This window comes from Ylistrum balloti, unplaced genomic scaffold, assembly GCF_031769215.1.
Source record: "Ylistrum balloti isolate Yb309-2 unplaced genomic scaffold, AGI_CSIRO_Ybal_v1 Utg370066, whole genome shotgun sequence".
NCBI lineage: Eukaryota > Metazoa > Mollusca > Bivalvia > Pectinida > Pectinidae > Ylistrum > Ylistrum balloti.
Window position 1 is genome coordinate 82,062 of NW_026782111.1, and position 21,398 is coordinate 103,459.

The 21,398-nt window shown below is 34.3% G+C and overlaps 1 protein-coding gene across 1 annotated transcript in view; it reads left to right on the top strand.

The window, feature by feature from the left end:
• Nucleotides 1-21,398, top strand: part of LOC132549613 (STE20-like serine/threonine-protein kinase) — an 85,968-nt gene that overhangs the window by 19,541 nt on the left and 45,029 nt on the right. Inside the window, exons 8-12 of the mRNA XM_060213560.1 lie at nucleotides 567-689; nucleotides 1,370-1,477; nucleotides 2,863-3,234; nucleotides 3,998-4,804; nucleotides 6,030-6,163. Of these exons, the coding sequence (XP_060069543.1) occupies nucleotides 567-689; nucleotides 1,370-1,477; nucleotides 2,863-3,234; nucleotides 3,998-4,804; nucleotides 6,030-6,163 (1,544 nt within the window). The remainder of the gene's footprint in view (nucleotides 1-566; nucleotides 690-1,369; nucleotides 1,478-2,862; nucleotides 3,235-3,997; nucleotides 4,805-6,029; nucleotides 6,164-21,398) is intronic.

Consider the following 21,398-nt stretch of genomic DNA (forward strand, 5'->3'; position numbering starts at 1 on the left):
TTTCACATGTCTGATTTAAAAAAAGAAAAAAAAGGAGAAAAGATTTTGTCCCCTGAAACTGTTTGTTATCACCATTATCATTTCCCATGAAATATATACTAACCAGAAATCGCAATAACTGAAATGACCTACAAGAAGAGTTATTTCCCATGGGTAATTCTATCATTTTATTTTTTTTTAGATATTTTGCCATGGTTATCAATATTGTGTGATTTGATTGAAACATATTTTACATGCGCGTTGTTTGTGATACTATAAAATCGTTAATTTTTGTGGTGGCTTTATTTCCTCAAATTCATGGGTACTCTAAATCCGCAAATATATATGTCTATGAAATGACGTTGACATAGATTATATTACATGTACTATTGAATATTGTAATCAAGATTTATCCACAACGTCAAGTTCCAACAAAAATGTATATTTTGGGAAGATCATAAAATTTGAACTCCACAGAAATATATGATTTTACAGTATATCGTTAGTTTTGCCATAATTTTTCTTATTTTTACTTTCCCTTTGTGATTTGATAGTTACACCTGTAAGATAATTCCTGTGTTATTTAGCACCCATTCATCCGTGACTACACCGACAAGTCAGACCTGGTTGACCTCATCCTAGAGGCTAAGGCAGAGGTCGTAGAGGTCATTGAGGACCTGGGTGAGGATGAGGATATTATACAAATGAAGGTAAGCATGAAGATATGGCACCTAGGAAAAGCACATCTCAGCACGTCACGTCTACCAATCAGTTTAAAAGTACAGTAGTCTGCAGCTTTCAAGACTAGATATAACGCATCGTGCACCAGGTACCTTCACTATCTTGGGAACTTCTACGGAGTATTTGACTCAGTGTCTACTGAGTTACCTCTGTTGAGGATGGACGTGGTTTCCTAGTGTTTCGATAAACAGATTATTTTCTCCCTTATATTTTCTGAGCAGTTGATAAGTGGGTATTATGTATCAATGTACGTATGAATTGGTAAATCCTTTGGGAGATTTTAATGTATTCACCTACAAGGACCACATATGTATGATCTTTAAAGTTATTTTGTTTCATTTGAGATTTTATGTAAAAAGCAAATGTTGAATATTCAAATTTTCTAAAATCTCATATAAAAAGGAAAACGTATCAAAAATACTTTTTATCACTTAACTAAAAAAATACAAGTTGACGGGATTTGAAATGAAAATGAAGAGGATATAGCTGTTTTAGGTAGCTGTTTTGTTGCACCATTTACAATTTATTTTTCAATGAAGCTATTTTTTGTTTTTATTTTATTGGCAGTAAAATTTGAAATATTTTGTTTCTTTAATAATTATGTTAGGATTATATAGACTTTTCTATTTTGTTTCCTTTTTTTACATAGAAACACATGAGTGATGCATCGTCTATATCCGACCTAGATAATGTATCCGTTAGTGGAGACAGCGACAAGAAATCTCCGACTCCAGAACGGGTGGTGATTCCGGAGAAGGTAAAATGCATAAAAAACATTGCTCAGTGATATAACATGCAAACCAGTATTTATAACATAAACACATCTCATGCTTATAATTCACAGCTTTTCTGCTGATTTGTCAAGAGGCCATAAAAACCAACATAAAGCCAGTTAAATAAATATATAATCATGGTTCATAGAGATTGTAATAAACTTTAGATCTTAATGTCATTTTCAGAAAGTTCTGGAAAATAAACATATTCTAGAACAGTTCTGGAACACAATCTATAATTATTATAAATTCTGGGAATTTATATACAGAGGACAAAGATGTCAACTACTAATTTGATTTTTATGACAATATAAATGTTTATTGTTAAAGTAATAAGTTTGTGGATTATCCCAAAAGTTTGCTGTATTTGTGTGTTTTTTTGTTTTTTTGATTCTTGCGAAAAAAAGGGGGAAAAAAATGTATTTTTACTCTTTGAACCAATAAATAGCAAATGTAAAATTTTTGGGAAAGACTTTCAGTAAGTCCTCGAAGGTCTGTATAAACCATTAAGTATTGTTAAATAAGCTATATCTTATATCTTATTTATCAAAACCTCACACTATTTTCGACTTTAGTGTACAAAGGGTGATTGTACAGCCGAGAAAGTTGGTTGATTCCTCATTATTTTGTACACTACATACCTCAGTGGTAATTCACTTCACACTTGTCATTTGTCTGATGACGGTGACCATGTAGTTATTGAACCATCACACTCTGATCTTCTACTGGTCGTGTTATAAAAACTTCTATTCTGTTGACATTACCATTAGAAAATATTCTGAAACACAATCTCAGAAACATTGTAGCTTGTTCACAGGTCTAAATTGTGGTGATTTTCTCTCAGTATGAAAAAATTAGATCAACCTTTCGTGCATACTTGATATGTACCTGATTAGAAAAGCAAGATGACGAACAGTAGGCTTGCATGCCAGTGATCTGACCTATAGCTTTTCAATGCTTTACTCACATACTAGTGAAACTGATTTCAAAGCTTTGATATATATACATAAAGCACATCTTCTATATCTAATTATCAATTACCTAACTGGTATGGAATCATTTCCTCCTGCACATTAGATTCCTAGTTACTGATAAGTTCATGTATCATTTTTTCACATGGATCAACTTGATACTTTCTGAATTGTGGAAATTTCTGTCTGTATGAAAACATCCAGTCTTGCACACAATTGACACATTAGTGTGACAGATGACAAAAACACAGGTAGTTTCCCAAAAGTAAGTTGCATCGGCTGATACCCTGATGTAGTTTTACATGTTAAGATTTAATTTAAATGTATATATACTTAACAAATATTTTCTGAGATGGTGTTTTGACATAATGTTTACCCCATATTGTTCATATGTAAAGGAAAAACCAAAGCCAACGGAAACCAAACCACAGCCCAAGGAAAAAGAGCAAGAACCTGCAAAACCAGAAGAAAAAGTACTGGAGCCAGAAACAGCAAATCAGATTCCAGAAAGCAAAGAAGAAGAAAGTCCTGAAAAACCATCACCAGAACTTTCGCCACGTAAATCTCCAGCCCCATCACCGCCAAAATCTCCTCCAAAGTCTCCTCCGAAATCTCCTCCGAAATCTCCTCCACAGCCATCTCCGAAACCATCAGTAGAGGAGATCATTAAAGTTAAGGAAGAAGCTTCACATTTGAATCAAGATATTGATTCCTTGACGAATGAGTCGCCTGACCAGGAACTCGGTCCTAGCAGTGACGAAACGTCAGAGGTAACGCGTCTGTCTCTGATATTGCCCAGTATTACTACAACATTATTTCTTCAACCATGTATGGGCAACGTTGAGATGTTTACTTTGAAAACCATTTTATTGCTATTGATGACAAGCTTTCATTATTATTTGCATATATAGCATAATATTTTTGAGCTTGTTTGCTTGAAATATGAAATTCCATTTTGTAATCAAATATCATATTTATTTTAACCTTGGTGTAACACAATAAACATTTAATTATATAGTGTATGCAATCAACCTGATGTATACCATAAAATAATGACACTAAAAAGTTCAACCAAAGTCTTAAAAATTCAAAATGAAATATTCCTTAAAAATTTGGCAAAAAGGTTCAAGCTTTGGTTAATTCAGGAAAGGGAATTTTTAAAGGAGTTTGTTGGGTTATTGGATTGTCATGGATTGGTCAACAATCAAAATCTGAACATTCATCGTGTTGAGTTTTTTTTGGTGTTATAAATTTAACACAAAAGAAAGCAAATTGTCCTAAATAAGAGTGCAAGTAAAAATTGTGAAAATCATGTGTTTACTCAATTAAATGTACTCTGTTTTAAAGCATTAACTTCTATATTTTAAATAATAGTCTGTCCAATAAAGGCATATTTATCAAAATATTTGTATACTTTTCTATTTCTTTGTGTCATAATTATCTTGGTGACTGATTGCTTTTGTATGAAATGTAAATTTCTTTTTTCAAAAAAACAAGTAAATCTTCACATTTTTTTTTCATTGTATTTTTTAGACGGTAAGTCCTGCAAAAGACAATGTTAAACCAGACATCACGCCGACAGTTAATGACATCTTAGAAGGTCTTATCAATGAGGTGATTCGATCTGTGAACACACAACCGTCGGTGCCTAGCGTTGTCCTGGATACTTTCAAAGATGTCATTGAAGAAGCACACCAGGAAAAACTTGCAGAGGAAGGGGAGGAGGATAAAGAGCATGAATCTCAACAGCAACAGGAAGAAGGAGAGACCAGTTATGAAATAACTGATATTGATGATGCTTTACAAGACGAGGAAGAAAAAGAACCAGAAAAGAAAAAATCACCGGGGCACAAAATGATCATTGACATATCTACCGGCAAAGCCAACAATGTAGAAATTAAGAAAGTTGGGGGAAATGTTTCTTCAACAACACAAAATACTAGTAAAGAGAAAGTAGAAGTAGAAATTCAGGAAGTCAAGGTCACCCTAGGTGATGATGACCAAGGAGCTCAGACAAGTAAAGATAGTAATAAAGACGATGCCTCAATCACTATTAATGGACAGCCGGTTCCGACATCGGGGATGGTGGTGGGCAATGGCTATGCCATGCCCGTGGGCGAAAATACAAACAAAGAAATGGTAACGAGTGCTGTGATTCCACAGACAGATCTAGATACATTTGAAACCAAAAATGTCAAAGATTCCAAGAACCGCCATATAGCAGATGTGGATGATGACACACGTTCAGACACAGGTAGTGTAACCACTGTGGACAGTAACGAAGATGTGACCAAGACCGCTACAAGCCGAGCTGCTAAATCACATATACGCACTCGTGGGGTAAGTTCTTAGTGGTTAAAGAATGATTGGAGGGAATTCCAACAATAAACCCTTCCTGGTAACAATATTAAAATTACACTGTAAAAATCCTGTAAATTATACATGTCACCCTGACTTTGAGTGATAAGTAATGTTTTTGTCCCTAGCCCTCACCTATTTGTTTTCCTTCTTAAGAATTGGAAAAAAATTTGTGTTTTTCACTCCAGTGTTTTTTCTGTCTGAAAAAATCATTGGGTTTAAATTTATTTGATCTTTGTCTGAAAAAATCATTCAGTTTGAATTTATTTGATCTTTGTCTGAAAAAATCATTGAGTTTAAATTTATTTGATCTTTGTCTGAAAAAATCATTGAGTTTAAATTTATTTGATCTATATTAGTTATTGATATTGTATAATGTAGGTAAAAACTGATAGATGGCAAAAACATATTCGTCAAATGCTACCATGACTAAAAACTGAAGTTGAAATTTCAGTTAGTTTCTAGGATTGCATAAACTTATAAATCAATTATGAAGAAATGAATAAAGTTGTGTCTTATTTAGAGAATGATAAAGTCATGATTATTTAGAGAATGATAAAGTCATGATTATTTAGAGAATGATAAAGTCATGATTATTTAGAGATTGATAAAGTCATGATTATTTAGAAATTGATAAAGTCATGATTATTTAGAGAATGATAAAGTCATGATTATTTAGAGATTGATAAAGTCATGATTATTTAGAGATTGATAAAGTCATGATTATTTAGAGAATGATAAAGTCATGATTATTTAGAGAATGATAAAGTCATGATTATTTAGAGATTGATAAAGTCATGATTATTTAGAGATTGGTAAAGTCATGATTATTTAGAGAATGATAAAGTCATGCCATATTTGAAGATTGATAAACTCATGTCTTATTAGGAGATAGATAAAGTCATGCCATATTTGAAGATTGATGAACTCATGTCTTATTGGGAGATAGATAAAGTCATGTGTTATTTGCTTTTACTCTAAAACATACTGATTTTACTCACAATTTTTTTGAGAATATTGATTATAATAAACAGTCATTCTCAATATATACCTGGTAAAACCTCTAGAGCATTTTTTCACCCAAATTTTATGGAAATAAACTTTTCGGATCTTCAAAGGTTATTTTCCTTTGGTTTATTTTTTACATAAAATTTCGCAAAGTTTTGGAATCAAAATTGTAGGTTGTTAATTCACTTTGGTTTCTCAGGAGACAAAGAGTCACTATAGAACACTGACCAAAACAAGGAAGTACATGAGGGATGGGGTGGAGGTCGTCAGTACCACTCAGAAGGTCATCGACACAGGCGAGGAAAATAAAAGACGAGAGGAGTTCTATTGCAGGTATGTCATGTGTTCTTTTCTTGCATGTTACTTTGATATGCGTTATTGGAGAAAATGACAGATTATTTAGAAGATTTTAAAAACATTTTCCCATAGGAGTTATCTACCTTGTGTTAAGTATTAGTCAGTCTTAGATTCAATTTTACAAGATTTTATTTGTGGAGGCCAAAAATTGATGGATATGTGTGCATCTTTGAAATTCTTTCTGGTTTCTTAGTTTCCATGCCATGACCTAGACATATTTTGGATAAACATTGTTTAAGTTTAAATTATAAATATGAACAAAATAGTTCCTTCATTGTCCTATATTTTACATTTAAGCATTTGACTGTAAACTGTCAAGTTTTGTCTTTTTGGCTTCATCTTTCATTTCAAATCAAATGACTACTAATAAGAAGACATTTTAAATCTCATGTGATTTTGTCTTTCCAGTAATGAAAATTTTCATTTTTGATACAGTATTCAATTATTGTACAAGTACTCCGTTACTATTATGTAAACACTAGTTACTAGCTTATGGTACGGTGTATTCAGATTGTCTTAACTTGATTTTGAATTTCTTCTGCTTCTTCTGCTTTGTTAGTTAAACATGAGATGAAATCACTTACTTTGCCAATAGTTATAGATGTGATTTAAATTGTTTAAGACCTATTCAAGTCTGTAGGATTCTATATCTGTTACAGTAAATTATAGTAGTTGTCACACGTTCCATGGTTTTCATATTTATTTAAAGTATCTCAATACTTAAATTTTACAACCTCAGATATTTCAAAAACATTTTAAATACAAATTTCCTTGCTCAGGTTTATAGAATACAAACATGTTCAATTGAACAGCCATGTTGTATCAGAAGCTGTAGAGTAGATGGCGCCACTGGCATGCAGTTGATAACACAACAACAAATGGTTAAATTTATGTCTGAATTTATTTTTTGTAAATACATCTATAATGAAACATATTTTAATGTCTTATGTTTGTCTTCACATTAACCATGTTTATAGAAATGTTTAAGGATTTAACAATGTGTATGTACAACTGATACAAGTAGTGACAAGATTGTATACTCTAACACAAGTAACTCAAATATCGACGATATACAGTTATGGACTTTTGATGAGGTTGATACATGGTTTTATTAACCCAAGATAATAAGTAACAAGTGAGACTTAGATATGGAAGGAGAGTGTAAATATTTAGTTTAGTATTACTGTATGTTTATAGCAATTTCATCACATTACATTTCATATTTTGAGATTTCCTTTGATATGTTATATAGTGAAAAGCTGTTTTAAATTTTCACTTTTCTTTTTTTTATATAAAAGTGGATATTAGATCTTGATAATGAGTAAATGAGTTTTCATCTTATGAGATTTTATGAAACATATCTTGAAAATTTTTTTTGAGACATGTTTTATCAAATCTCATATGTATTGACAACAAATTTAAGATACTTATATCACATAAATGTTATACTTTGATAAGTTTTAAAATGAATATGTGAAAGAAAAACTCAAACAAGTGCAGAAATTTTGTCATGCTATTTTCAATTTATTATGTAACGTTGTTGTCCGGATTATTACAATCAATTTCTAACAGGCTGGAATATAGAATGAATCAAATCTCTAGGGTATATAACATAAATGCAGTATTCAAAAATATTTCACAGGCGAATTGATTTGATAATAGGCAGATTGCATGATCAATAATATATGCTATCCTTGGTGGTCCTTTGGCTGGTAGATTTGTACACTCCCAGCAGTGGAAATATACCTGTGATGTGATATACCTTATAGAATCAGATATTTGACTTGATAGAAGTAAAATGTAAATAGCCAGTAACCCTTTGGACCTGGTTATGTTTCTGATGATTTATAAAAACTGGAGTATTATTACAGTGATTTTTAGGCTCAGATATTGGGGTCTCAGACTCATACTTTTCCTATGAAACTCGCACAAATTCTTAGAACCCACTATATCTCTTGTGACTCGACTCATCAGAGTTTTGGAAATGGTGCTTTGGACTCCTCAGAAAAAATCCTGGAAAAAGGTATATGGAAGACTTCGTATGTCTTTCCATAAACTGAAGACGTAGTATAAGTCAATGAATTGAGCTATATTTATGCACAAAATCAAGTATTTATGAAATAATATTTTTTTTTCAGAAAACCACGAAAATTAAACCTCACAAAAATATATGATTTTACAGAACAGTCTTGTCCCAAGAGCCCTTGTTATTCTGAAATGGTGGACTGTTCTGACTGAACTTCATTTAATGATTTGTAAAAGTCATTTTATAGATGACCCTCTTTATTCATATAACAGTATGTGAGTTGTTCCCCTTTAATCTGAAAAACAGTTTTAAAAAATGAGAAAAAAAATATATGAAATTGGCACGGTTTATTCAAGGAAGATATTAATCTTAACTAAATGGAAGGCCATACATTCCTATAAAGTATTGTAATGGCGATGAGATGGCTAGACACACGCCTATGGAGACATATTACATACTAATAAAGTGACAATATCGGCTCTGAACAAGATGGATATTTCGTTTTGTCATGATTTCTGTTCATTGTGGTCTTGGAAAATCATGTCCAGATAACAGGTTATTAGATCACATTTTTTTGTTTTGTTTTTGTTTTTTTTTCGTTATCTTCTTTATTGCAAAGAGTTCAAAATAAAAAGATTTTCAAAGAATGATGATAATTGATGCAAAATTTACACAGAAAGCAAGCTCCTGTTTTTTTCACTGACGTGAAAAGAAAATAATTGACACTACTTCTCTGGAGAAGGCATGCCGCAGAGAAATTAGATATGTATATAGAAGTGGTCTGGAGTCCCAGTGTTTCCATTTAGAAATGCTGTAATGCTGGTGGAGACATCCAGCATTGTTAGTTAATGGCCCCAGAGAGGAGACTTCCAGACATGGCATATACATGCCAGAAGATTCCAACTGTCTATGCTACGATAGACAAACTTGACATGATGGGAAAATAAATAACAAAAGAAACACCACAATATTGAATGTTGACTTTACAGACAAAGTACAAGTTCCTGGTATTCATTTTCCTTAATTGTTGGTTATATTTTATTTATCTTTCGTATTTTATGGACAAAATCCTACATTTTACAAAATGTGATTGAAAAACCCAGGACAGTGCCACAAGGTAGCATATATATATAGTAATTCATTCAAAGTCTTGTCTTGATTTTATATGTAGCATGGCATATACTGAAAAAAAAAAATGGGATTCACGTAAGAGAAAAATAAGATTCTTTCTTGCAGGAACATGCCAGCTATTACCTTGCTCTTGCTCACAAAGAAGGCACATGGTGGCTTACATTTGTGTTAAATACAATCTCTAATAGTCATTCAACTGATGACACATATATGCCTGTTTGGCTCTGTTGATATATAAGCCTTGATTATCAGCTCTAGAGACACAGGTTCAATTCATGGTTTGGTGTTTTCCCCAATCCTTTACACTTTTTTTACCACCAGGTGGCGTAGTTCATCAGCCTGTTTTATGAAGCCATGGATTGTCAGGCAAGATTCATGTACATGGTTTCAATTTGTGGTTAGTGTTTTTCCTTGCCACATGCTTTGTATTACCCATTAGTATAGGTAATATGAAGGATATAGACCAGAAAATTTAGAGTTGAATAAAGCAATGGTGCAGTTTTAGGTACTTAATTTGTATCTATATCACCTGTATGTTGTAGTTTATCACATAGGTAACTGGCCTGTTTTACTATGACATCAGAAATAAGTCACATCTTGATGAAGTCACATGATTGTCTTGGTACATTGTATTTTCAGATATCAGCAGCATCAAAATAAATCTATCTGAAAGGGCAAGTAATTTAAGAGTTTTAGCTTATTTTCAGTAATAAGGGTTATATGATAATTAGAATCTTGCACTTGTGCCAATATATTTATTAAACTTGTTTATAATTTGCCCTGACACTTGCCTGAGGGCTCCTGACATGTTAAATGATTAAAATTTATTTCCAAACTACAATGATGCTCAATATTTAGCATATTGTGCAGAAAACCTGTCTTAGAATAGTGTTAATAGTATTGTGTGACTTTTATAACTTTTGAAACTTAATTTGTTTAAATACAAAATCTGTTGGTTTCCAGTTCGAGAAAAAAGTTTTAAATAAATGAAATAAGAGAATCCTGAAAGATGTAAATAATCGGCATTCATGTACATTCTATGACGTCATATGTGTTTTAGATTTTCAAATTAAACGTTGTTTATGATGACCTTTGTAATTCCTCAGCTGAGCTCAGGGACAGTAACATCGGATAAGGTTCCAACTAGGAGTCTCGGAATGTGAGGATGATAAAATAGCAGGCATTTTATTGAGAACTTTATATGTCTTGTCAGCAAAAGGCAGACCAATTTAGTTTGGAGACGTTTTCCCATCAGATACAGCATTTTCTGTATAAACAGCCGCAAAGGATTGGCCGCCTACAGACAAACTGAGCGTTGAATGTATTGGTTTTAACATGCAAGAGTTTTATATGTAGATATCCACATGTTGTTAAAGATATTTTTTGTCATCCTCTCTTCTGATGGTTAATTTTGTTTTGTGTTTTTTGTTTTTTTTGTAATGACCAATTTAATTGATTCATCAGTTTGTGTTTCTGCTTCACATGATGAAATTGTCTTTTCTGAGAATTTTCAATTTCTGAGAATTTTCAATTTTCCAGTAAAGAAAAAAATCAAAGCTGTCATTTAACAATTTTAATTAAATGCCAAAAAATTCATTTTTTTTAAAATTGATAATTTCTCCAATGCCTATATTTGTACCTTGGTAGTGATTAATTTTTCTGTTGCACTCTTTTGTCAGTATAAAGTAACTTGATGGTTTCTCCTGTTAGAGGCCATCAACAGTACTGTATAATTCAGTGGGATAGCACTATAAAGTTTGCTTCAGTACTGCACTATTACAGGATGGCTTACATGAACATATCATAGCCTTCCACACATTCATCACATGTACTCACCTCATATACTGAGGAAGTCTGTTCTTAAATGACCCTAGCTAGCCGGCAATAGGACTTTAACTATGTAAACCAAACTTAAAGGAAGTAAAGTATTTACTTTTCTAACCCTTAAAAAATGAAAAAAAAAAATTTTGGTCTACATATATTCCGAAAACTGGTACATGCATTCAAATTAATTAAAATTAATGAATTAGCATTAATATCGTGGTAGATGTGTGGATAACTGGGGGGGGGGGGGGGGGGGACATAAAATCACTCTCATGCAAGTTAACATTTATGAATTGCAGAAACTACACAGAGAGACTTTAAATTCTGTAGATTCTCTAGGTCTGTTTACTGCTAATTCCTTTGTTTATGAAATTATCAGAATGAATGTCAGGCTTAATGTTGGGATATATGACTCTCATTTATTGATTTTGCAGAATTAACAGTTTTATCTGTGCATCTTGAAATAGTGAAGAAGATATGCAACAGCTAATTCTGTTATCAGCTCGTCGTAAATGAGATCAGATTGAGTATTCCTGGAATTAGAGTGCATCTAAAGGTCAAACGTCATCTGAACTCTTAAGATTGTAATGTGAGGAAAGTTTGGTGTTAGATATAACAATTTTTTTAAGCCCAGGGGGCAAACATATTAGCTCAGACTTACAGTCGGTGATGGCATTTTTACAGATTGCTGGAAGAATATCCATGGCTATAAGTGGGCATATAACCAGTTAGAAATTTATTTGAAGTTCATCTACTGAACTGCAATAGATAGGGGCATGTTTATTACATAATTACCAGACTGAGATTATTTGAAATTTTTCTACTGAACTTCAATAGATATTGGTGGAACAACTAACTATGATAACCTCACATGGGCTTATTTGAAGTTCCTCTAATGAACTACATTTGATAGGGATGGGCTTATTACCAGACATGGACTTATTCCTAGGTAAAATGTAGTAATAAAGGAAAATGATCAAGAAATAAATATGAATTAAGTAAATGTTTCTTAGGAGTGCTGGCCATTTTCTTGTGTTGAGTAATATACTCAAGCTTATACTCCTTAGAGAGATGAGATCAGAAATTATGTGATTCTATCTGAGTAGTTATTAGGGAAGTCATTTAGTGGATACAGACTCTATAGGGATATAAGTGATTTATATTAATGACTTGTATTTTTCTTGCTGACTCTGCACTTTTTGTGTACAAGTAAAATTCTTTCTTGTAATATGGTTTTGGACAGCTTCCCAGACTCGGAGACAAACTTGAGCGCGTGTTGGGTGAATATTTTGAAATGTTACGTGATTTACTGTCGGCTGGTAGGTGACCTTCGCCGACTGTGGTAAAAACGACCAATATTGACGAACAAACAGATGAGTCATACATACACCGCACCACTCCGTCAGCATCAGTTCCGCCGAGCAAATCTCCAGGGTTTACATCGACACCTTTCTGCTGACAACTGCCGGAACATCAATACTTAGGTCTCCTCCATATATAGAGTAGAACTCTGTTATAATTCAGTTGCAAGCTTTTATTTCAGAGTTTCAAATATTAAGACATGTTGCAGAGCATTTGCTGTGCTTCACAATTATGTCATTTTGTTCTCTTGATTTAAGGAAAATTACACTTACAAAGACACACTTAAGTCACCAGTGAGACAGTATCTAGCTTTTCAATAGAAGCACATCATTTAAAGTGAACACCTTCCTGAAAATATCCTGCAAAAAGTCTGTTTCAATTAAAGCATTTCTCTGTGGAAGTTAATAGTAAATGGTTATTTTTAAAAAATCAGTTATTTTTAAAATCACAAATTTCAAAATAATGGCTTTGTGACATTTGACTACCAGCCTCTTATTTTCTCACCTTCTGCCACAATAATGGAGATCTTGTTTGCTTTTAGTGGTAAATAGTTGAAAGGAAATGATTCAGAAATCTTTCATTCATAAACCACAAAATTCTCTGTTCAGATATCATCCCCAGATTTGATTCAGTGCTAATTAGTGTCTCCTAATTATGACACTGGATCAGACTTTCAATTTTAAAGCCCATCCTGCTGTTAGTTGAATCCTATCTCAAATCATTTTTTGAAGCATTTAAATATTTTCTTATAGGGCAAAAAGCAAAATTTTGGGTAAATCCTTTTTTCAGAGGATTGAAATTGATTTTTGAAAGTGATGTTAAAAAAAATGTATCTCAATTCTCATTTAGAAATGTGACTTGCATGATATGATGTCCAATTATCATACTTTCATGATGTCACCTGGGTCATTTGACACAAATGTCATATGCAGTGTGTATAATTACTAAATAACATTGGGTTATTGTCCATATGGCAGTAGTAAGTGATAGTTAGCATAGAAACGGATGACAAATTGATTTATTCTCTTAATGAGTTATATCTGTAATAGGACATTTTGTGCATCAGAAATATTTTCAGAAATTCTGACATTTGAAGCTTCATAAATAGGGAGAGAAGAGAGAATTTCAGTAGAATGGAGATAGGGAGGAGCAGAGAAATGCAAGGGGGGTGGGGGGAGGGGGAGGGAATAACGTTACTCATCATTACAATTTATTTCTCGCAAACAGAATGGCATCACTTGGGGACAGACTCCAATTATACCTCAACTATAAAAGATTGAAGTGTTTATTTCCAGAGTTCCTATTGTCTGAGGGTCCGCTGTTGGCTAGAGGTACAGATATTGATTTTTTCGACACCCTTGTCTAACGCGATTAAATCACATGCCAGTACTTTCAAGCAAATGCTGAAGTTTAGAAAAGACACCTCTTGCACATTAACAATTGTGGAACATTGCTTCTCCTCGCTAAACTCTGACCTCTAACGCTGAGAACGAGCGACCATGCCATTAGTATTGTGCCCTTTTGCAGGTCTCATCCAATGATTCATGCTGGGCGCAATGAATCAAGGTTTCCTAAGACTGCTTTTGTCTGCATGAAGATTGATTCTGTGGTGAAGTCACTGAAATGGCCAATCTTTGAGTTTCAGCTGACAGAAAAAATTCTAGTTTGCACTTAGTAGATTGGATATCTGTCATTGCCATTTGGTTGCATAATTTAGAAAGAAAAAAGGAAATATCTTGTTTACTTTTATCATTAGCATTCATATGAAGCTGTAAATCTGGAATAGCTTAAATTAATTGATTTTTTTGTTTTTTTTTAAAGATAGATACAATTAGTACAAATGTGTGTGAACTTACGAAATTGCATCTATCGGAAACCTTTTTTTTTCTCTTATCTGAACACAATTTGTAATGACATTGACAATTCTGTGATGATTGGTACTTTTAATGCATGTGACATTGACAATTCTATGAGGGCTGGCTCCCTCAATTTGTATTACATTGACAATTCTTTGAGTGCTAATGCCTTCATTTTTTATGACATTGACAATTCAATGAGGGCTGGCTCCCTCAATTTGTATTACATTGACAATTCTATGAGTGCTAATGCCTTCATTTTTATGACATTGACAATTCTATGAGGGCTGGCTCCCTCAATTTGTATTACATTGACAATTCTATGATGGCTTTTTCCTTCTGTATGTGAAATATTGACAATTCTGTGATGGCTAGTTCCCTCAGTATGTGAAAAATTGCCAATTCTGTGATCGCTAGTTCCCTCAGTTTGTGAAATATTGCCAATTCTGTGATGGCTAGTTCCCTCAGTTTGTGTTTATGAAATGTTGACAATTCTGTGATGGCTTATTCCTTCAGTTTATGAAATGTTGACAATTCTGTGATGGCTAGTTCCCTCAGTATGTGAAATATTGCCAATTCTGTGATGGCTAGTTCCCTCAGTTTGTGAAATATTGACAATTCTGTGATGGCTAGTTCCCTCAGTTTGTGAAATATTGACAATTCTTTGATCGCTAGTTCCCTCAGTTTGTGAAATATTGCCAATTCTGTGATGGCTAGTTCCCTCAGTTTGTGAAATATTGACAATTCTGTGATCGCTAGTTCCCTCAGTTTGTGAAATATTGACAATTCTGTGATGGCTAGTTCCCTCAGTTTGTGAAATGTTGACAATTCTGTGATGGCTAGTTCCCTCAGTTTATGAAATGTTGACAATTCTGTGATGGCTTATTCCTAGTTCCCTCAGTTTATGAAATGTTGACAATTCTGTGATGGCTAGTTCCCTCAGTATGTGAAATATTGACAATTCTGTGATGGCTAGTTCCCTCAGTATGTGAAATATTGACAATTCTGTGATGGCTAGTTCCCTCAGTTTGTGAAATATTGACAATTCTGTGATGGCTAGTTCCCTCAGTATGTGAAATATTGCCAATTCTGTGATGGCTAGTTCCCTCAGTTTGTGAAATATTGACAATTCTGTGATGGCTAGTTCCCTCAGTTTGTGAAATATTGACAATTCTGTGATGGCTAGTTCCCTCAGTTTGTGAAATATTGACAATTCTGTGATGGCTAGTTCCCTCAGTATGTGAAATATTGCCAATTCTGTGATGGCTAGTTCCCTCAGTTTGTGAAATATTGCCAATTCTGTGATGGCTAGTTCCCTCAGTTTGTGAAATATTGACAATTCTGTGATCGCTAGTTCCCTCAGTTTGTGAAATATTGACAATTCTTTGATGGCTAGTTCCCTCAGTTTATGAAATGTTGACAATTCTGTGATGGCTAGTTCCCTCAGTTTGTGAAATATTGACAATTCTGTGATGGCTAGTTCCCTCAGTTTGTGAAATATTGACAATTCTGTGATCGCTAGTTCCCTCAGTTTGTGAAATATTGACAATTCTTTGATCGCTAGTTCCCTCAGTTTGTGAAATATTGCCAATTCTGTGATGGCTAGTTCCCTCAGTTTGTGAAATATTGACAATTCTGTGATGGCTAGTTCCCTCAGTTTGTGAAATATTGACAATTCTGTGATGGCTAGTTCCCTCAGTTTGTGAAATGTTGACAATTCTGTGATGGCTAGTTCCCTCAGTATGTGAAATATTGACAATTCTGTGAGGGCTTATTCTTTCAGTTTATGAAATGTTGACAATTCTGTGATGGCTAGTTCCCTCAGTTTGTGAAATATTGACAATTCTTTGATGGCTAGTTCCCTCAGTTTATGAAATGTTGACAATTCTGTGATGGCTAGTTCCCTCAGTATGTGAAATATTGACAATTCTGTGATCGCTAGTTTCCTCAGTTTGTGAAATATTGACAATTCTGTGATCGCTAGTTCCCTCAGTTTGTGAAATATTGACAATTCTTTGATGGCTAGTTCCCTCAGTTTATGAAATGTTGACAATTCTATGATGGCTAGTTCCCTCAGTTTATGAAATGTTGACAATTCTGTAATGGCTAGTTCCCTCAGTTTGTGAAATATTGACAATTCTGTGATGGCTAGTTCACTCAGTATGTGAAATATTGCCAATTCTGTGATGGCTAGTTCCCTCAGTATGTGAAATATTGACAATTCTTTGATGGCTAGTTCCGTCAGTTTGTGAAATATTGACAATTCTGTGATGGCTAGTTCCCTCAGTATGTGAAATATTGCCAATTCTGTGATGGCTAGTTCCCTCAGTTTGTGAAATATTGACAATTCTGTGATGGCTAGTTCCCTCAGTTTGTGAAATATTGACAATTCTGTGAGGGCTAGTTCCCTCAGTATGTGAAATATTGACAATTCTGTGATGGCTAGTTCCCTCAGTATGTGAAATATTGACAATTCTGTGAGGGCTTATTCTTTCAGTTTATGAAATATTGACAATTCTGTGAGGGCTTATTCTTTCAGTTTGTGAAATATTGACAATTCTATGATGGCTAGTTCCCTCAGTTTGTGAAATATTGACAATTCTGTGATCGCTAGTTCCCTCAGTTTGTGAAATATTGACAATTCTATAAGTTCACAATAACCTTAAATAACTGAAATGATACCTGTACTTAATGTAACACATTTCTAGGCTTCAAACTAACAAACAAACAAATAAACAGGAAGTGGTTTAAAAGTCTCTGATATGAACAGAGAGTTGCGTGATTACATACTTCCCACAAATGACTAATGGATTGGTTAAAACCTTCCTCAATGGTCAGGGGATAGCGATCTTAGTTGCTTTTTGGTGACCTTCAGTGATGAGGGAATACTGTAATATCATACATTTTCATGGAGCTCTATTTTGGTGGCTCTTTATAAAAATACTATTTCATGGACACTTTATTTTTAATAAATATAGCTCTATAAATTTACTGATAGTTGGTTTAACATTTTGTGGACATGAGTTTGTACATTAAGAATACTCACAAAGTCCAGGGAATCAAATCCCCCTACGAAAATTAAGGATTTTACAGTAGAACATTCACTCCACTTCACAAAAAGTAGTGATGGGAAAACTTCTAGTATCATAATCAATAATTGGATACACAGAGTCGATCAGTTATCCATTGTAATCAGTGTCTAATGTGTTAACTGCAAAATAGCGTAAGTTGTTTGTTTCTTTCATTGAAAATTCTATGAATTTTTCAAATGCCTTGAATCTGTTACTTTATTAGTATTTGTATTCTATATTGAAAATCTCTGATTTCTTGGCTTCTAGTTGTAAAATGATTTCAAATGGAACAACTTTACACAGTCATCCCTGAACTGTCGTTGTGATTCTGGTTTTTCATAGATATTTGAATATCAGCCCACCACAAACCAGGGGATTGTTTATATACTATGTACTCGGATTACAAAGCTTTGTATAAATCCTCCCTGACATAGCTCTCCTCTCAGAAAAAGGTACCCAATTCAAAAAGCCCATATAATTACGTATCATTTTGTATATGTAAATTAGTGTTTGGTGATAGATATCCAATTACTAGGGGCTTCATGAATTTTTTATCAATATTTAACCATTGATTTTTTGGATGTTGTTTAAACTCTTAGACTGTACTGTATTTACCCTGTAATAAGCCCAAAATTGTCAACTCATTACCTCTGATTCAGGGGGTGGGCTTATTACAGGACACCAATATAGAATTTGTTGGTGATCGTTCTGAATTGCAATAAATATATATGGGATTATCACCAGGCATGGGCTTATTGCCGAACAAATATGAGAGAAATTACACCATTCTTTTCGTTGTCATGGATCATAAAAAATCTCAATCAATAAAATGAGGATTTTATTGCACTTTGAAAGCGAATGTCCATGGGAGCTGTGCAAATTCCATAAAAGTTGTAGCATGAAATATGAAGCCCTTGATTCTGATTTAGGGGCATGGGACCACAGAGGTGACGATAGCCATGCCATATAAGGGCAGACATCTGCATAGCAGTCAGGGAAAGTTGTCCTTTTCGTTATAGTAGCTTGGTTTAATGTGATACATGAAGCGAATTCGTGTCCGCAATCTTCCCAAGAAGGATGAATGGGTTTTGTTGCCATGCTGTTCTGCATCAGCCTGTGACTAATGGTTGAAGGGCCATTGCAGGGTTAGCAGGCCGTGTAATAGAATCACAAAACACTGCTGAGGTAATCACAGCATCCAAAATGGCTTCTTCATTGCTGTTCTGTGTATCATTACAATCAGGCTAAATTAGATTACATCGTCAGCGCTCGTGAAAGATGGAGCGGGTGGACGGGGGTTCAATCTTGTTGTGCAAATTTTTTCAGTGTTTATCAGCTTATAGTGGATTTTAGTAATTTTTTTAGCTCTGTTTAAGGACAATTGTTGTTATCTTAACGAGAAATTCATAGAAGATTCATTTTTTATTTTGAGTGGAATTTTGAAAGTAAATTTTAAAAGATTGAAATAAAATTACTTGTGTTTGACGCTATTCATTTCCAATGGTGTTTCAGGTAATAATAAATCTGTGTGAAAAGTATGATAATCACTCAATATAAGCCTTTGCCTGCTAATAAGCTCACCCACATCTATAAAAGTAGGTTGGTTGTAAAATTTTATATGGGATTACCTCCAGAAATGCCAGAGTGTTACATGTTAGAATTTAATCATACTTCACACTATATACTGAATTAAGGCACCTGCATTTTTACATCACTATACAATTTCTATAATATTGAATTTATGTCTCGGTGTATATGTAGAGTTATAGCCCATTCTTAGTTTGAGAACTATGTTGAATAATTTTAAACTAGTTTATCAAATTACCAAATATGATTTTGAACTATCAATTACTGTCAATTTTCAACCTTTTGGTATGGTTTTCTGTATGTTAGAGTTTCATTAAGAAACCTTGGAAGGTGGAAATTGTTTGTATGCCTTGAAGGTGGAAAACGTTTATGTACCTGGAAGGTAGAGAAGGTTTATGTGCCTGGAAGGTGGAGAAGGTTTATGTGCCTGGAAGGTGGAGAAGGTTTATGTTCCTTGAAGGAGGAGAAGGTTTATGTACCTGGAAGGTGGAGAAGGTTTATGTTCCTTGAAGGAGGAGAAGGTTTATGTACCTGGAATGTGGAAAACGTTTATGTACCTGGAAGTGGAGAAGGTTTATGTGCCTGAAAGGTGGAGAAGGTTTATGTTCCTTGAAGGAGGAGAAGGTTTATGTACCTGGAAGGTGGAGAAGGTTTATGTTCCTGGAAGGTGGAGAAGGTTTATGTTCCTTGAAGGAGGAGAAGGTTCATGTACCTGGAAGGTGGAGAAGGTTTATGTTCCTTGAAGGTGGAGAAGGTTCATGTACCTGGAAGGTGGAGAAGGTTTATGTTCCTTGAAGGTGGAGAAGGTTCATGTACCTGGAAGGTGGAGAAGGTTTATGTTCCTGGAAGGTGGAGAAGGTTTATGTTCCTTGAAGGAGGAGAAGGTTCATGTACCTGGAAGGTGGAGAAGGTTTATGTTCCTTGAAGGTGGAGAAGGTTCATGTACCTGGAAGGTGGAGAAGGTTTATGTTCCTTGAAGGTGGAGAAGGTTCATGTACCTGGAAGGTGGAGAAGGTTTAGGTTCCTTGAAGGTGGAGAAGGTTCATGTACCTGGAAGGTGGAGAAGGTTTAGGTTCCTTGAAGGTGGAGAAGGTTCATGTACCTGGAAGGTAGAGGAGGTTTATATGCCTGAAAGATTGAAAAGGTTTATGAGCATGAAAGGTGTAGTTGGTTTTTGCACCTGGAAGGTGGAAAAGATTTATTAGCATTGAAGATGAAGAAGGTTTATGTGCCTGAAAGGTGTAGAGGGTTTATGTGCCTGAAAGGTGGAGAGAGTTTATGCACCTATAAAGGTGGAGAAGGGTTATGTGACTGGAAGGTGGAGAAGGTTTATGTGACTGGAAGGTGGAGAAGGTTTATGTGACTGGAAGGTGGAGAAGGTTTATGCAACTTTAAGGCAGGGAACGTTTATGTGCCTGGATGGTGGAGAAGGTTTATGTTATAACACCTTGGTTTATTGATATTCTTCATAAATTTTGTGATAATAACAACAAGGATGGTGATGATGATGATGATTGTGTTGTGCGTAAAAAACTCACTCAAAACAATCATCAATTTCTCTTATTGGTTTCTGAAAAGTCTGGCCTGTGTATATATATGATAACTAATTCTTTACAGGCCCCAAGATGAAGTGAGTCATCATCTTGGTCAGTGCAGTCCTGGACAGAAATAGCATTGAAATATTATGTTATCAGATTGAATGTCTAGTGTTGACACTGAAGATATTTTTCAATCAATTCCATCACTGACTTATTAAGTACAGCTTTAGCCAATGAATGTCCAGTTCCTTGACCACACTGTTGTCCCTATCTATATCATGTCCATGATTTCCTCCTCTAAGGTGAAAGTCCAGCAGCACTAGCGGTCAGTGATCCCTATGATAATCTACAGTAGGAACAGCGGTCAATCTATTCAGAGATAGCCACCAGTATGGTTAGCCTCATGGTTAACGTGATGAACCATAATGCAGAATGGTCAGTAGGGAATTCAATTTTGGTCAAGGCAAATGTTCATGTCCAGTAATGTCAGCCACCTTTATGGAAAAGAATGTAGAACTATTTCCTGGTCACCAATTTCATTAAGACTAATAGAAGAGGGAAATTCCCCGCTTAATGGACTCAATAGATATAAGGAGGGCAATTTAAGGAAAAGCTGCCTGTTCGTAGTGTTCTATGGAGTATAAGATGGAGGTAATTGTCTTACAATGATGAATTTAAGCAAGAAAATCTACAAAATAAAACAGCAACTTTGTGATACTGACGTCATTCTTTCAATGTGAACTGTAGACACAGCATTGCAAGAAGGTTTGAAAGGCAATTGCTTAATTTATGATTGTGTCAAATCTGTTTTATGAG